General features: G+C 71.6%; 1 protein-coding gene across 1 annotated transcript in view; it reads right to left on the bottom strand.

The window, feature by feature from the left end:
• The window catches only part of LOC104546114 (retinol dehydrogenase 16-like), a gene marked incomplete at its 5' end in the record, with an annotated part of 1,870 nt that extends 1,648 nt beyond the window's left edge, over nt 1-222 (bottom strand). The window contains one exon of the mRNA XM_010191415.1: nt 51-222. Within this exon, the coding sequence (XP_010189717.1) occupies nt 51-222 (172 nt within the window). The remainder of the gene's footprint in view (nt 1-50) is intronic.
• Between the last annotated feature and the right edge of the window lie 3 nt (nt 223-225).

The raw sequence follows: 225 nt of genomic DNA, 5'->3' as shown, positions 1-225 counted from the left end.
GAGGCCGGCGTTTGCCGGGCCCCGGGGCCAAAGTCCGGCGCCGGACTCACCGGAGGCTGTCGGAAAAGGCCTCCACGCCGTACTTGGAGATGCAGTAACCCCCGCCGAAAAAGGAGACGCGGCCCATGACGCTGGCCACGTTGACCACGCGTCCCCGCGCCCGCCGCAGCAGGGGCAGGAGGCTCAGGGGCACCTCCACCAGCCCCAGGAGGGTGACGTCCCGCA

This window comes from Mesitornis unicolor, unplaced genomic scaffold (genome assembly GCF_000695765.1).
Source record: "Mesitornis unicolor isolate BGI_N332 unplaced genomic scaffold, ASM69576v1 scaffold35520, whole genome shotgun sequence".
NCBI classification, from domain to species: Eukaryota; Metazoa; Chordata; class Aves; order Mesitornithiformes; family Mesitornithidae; genus Mesitornis; species Mesitornis unicolor.
Note: the sequence above shows the minus strand (reverse complement) of the source record. Positions and strands in the feature narration are given on the sequence as shown.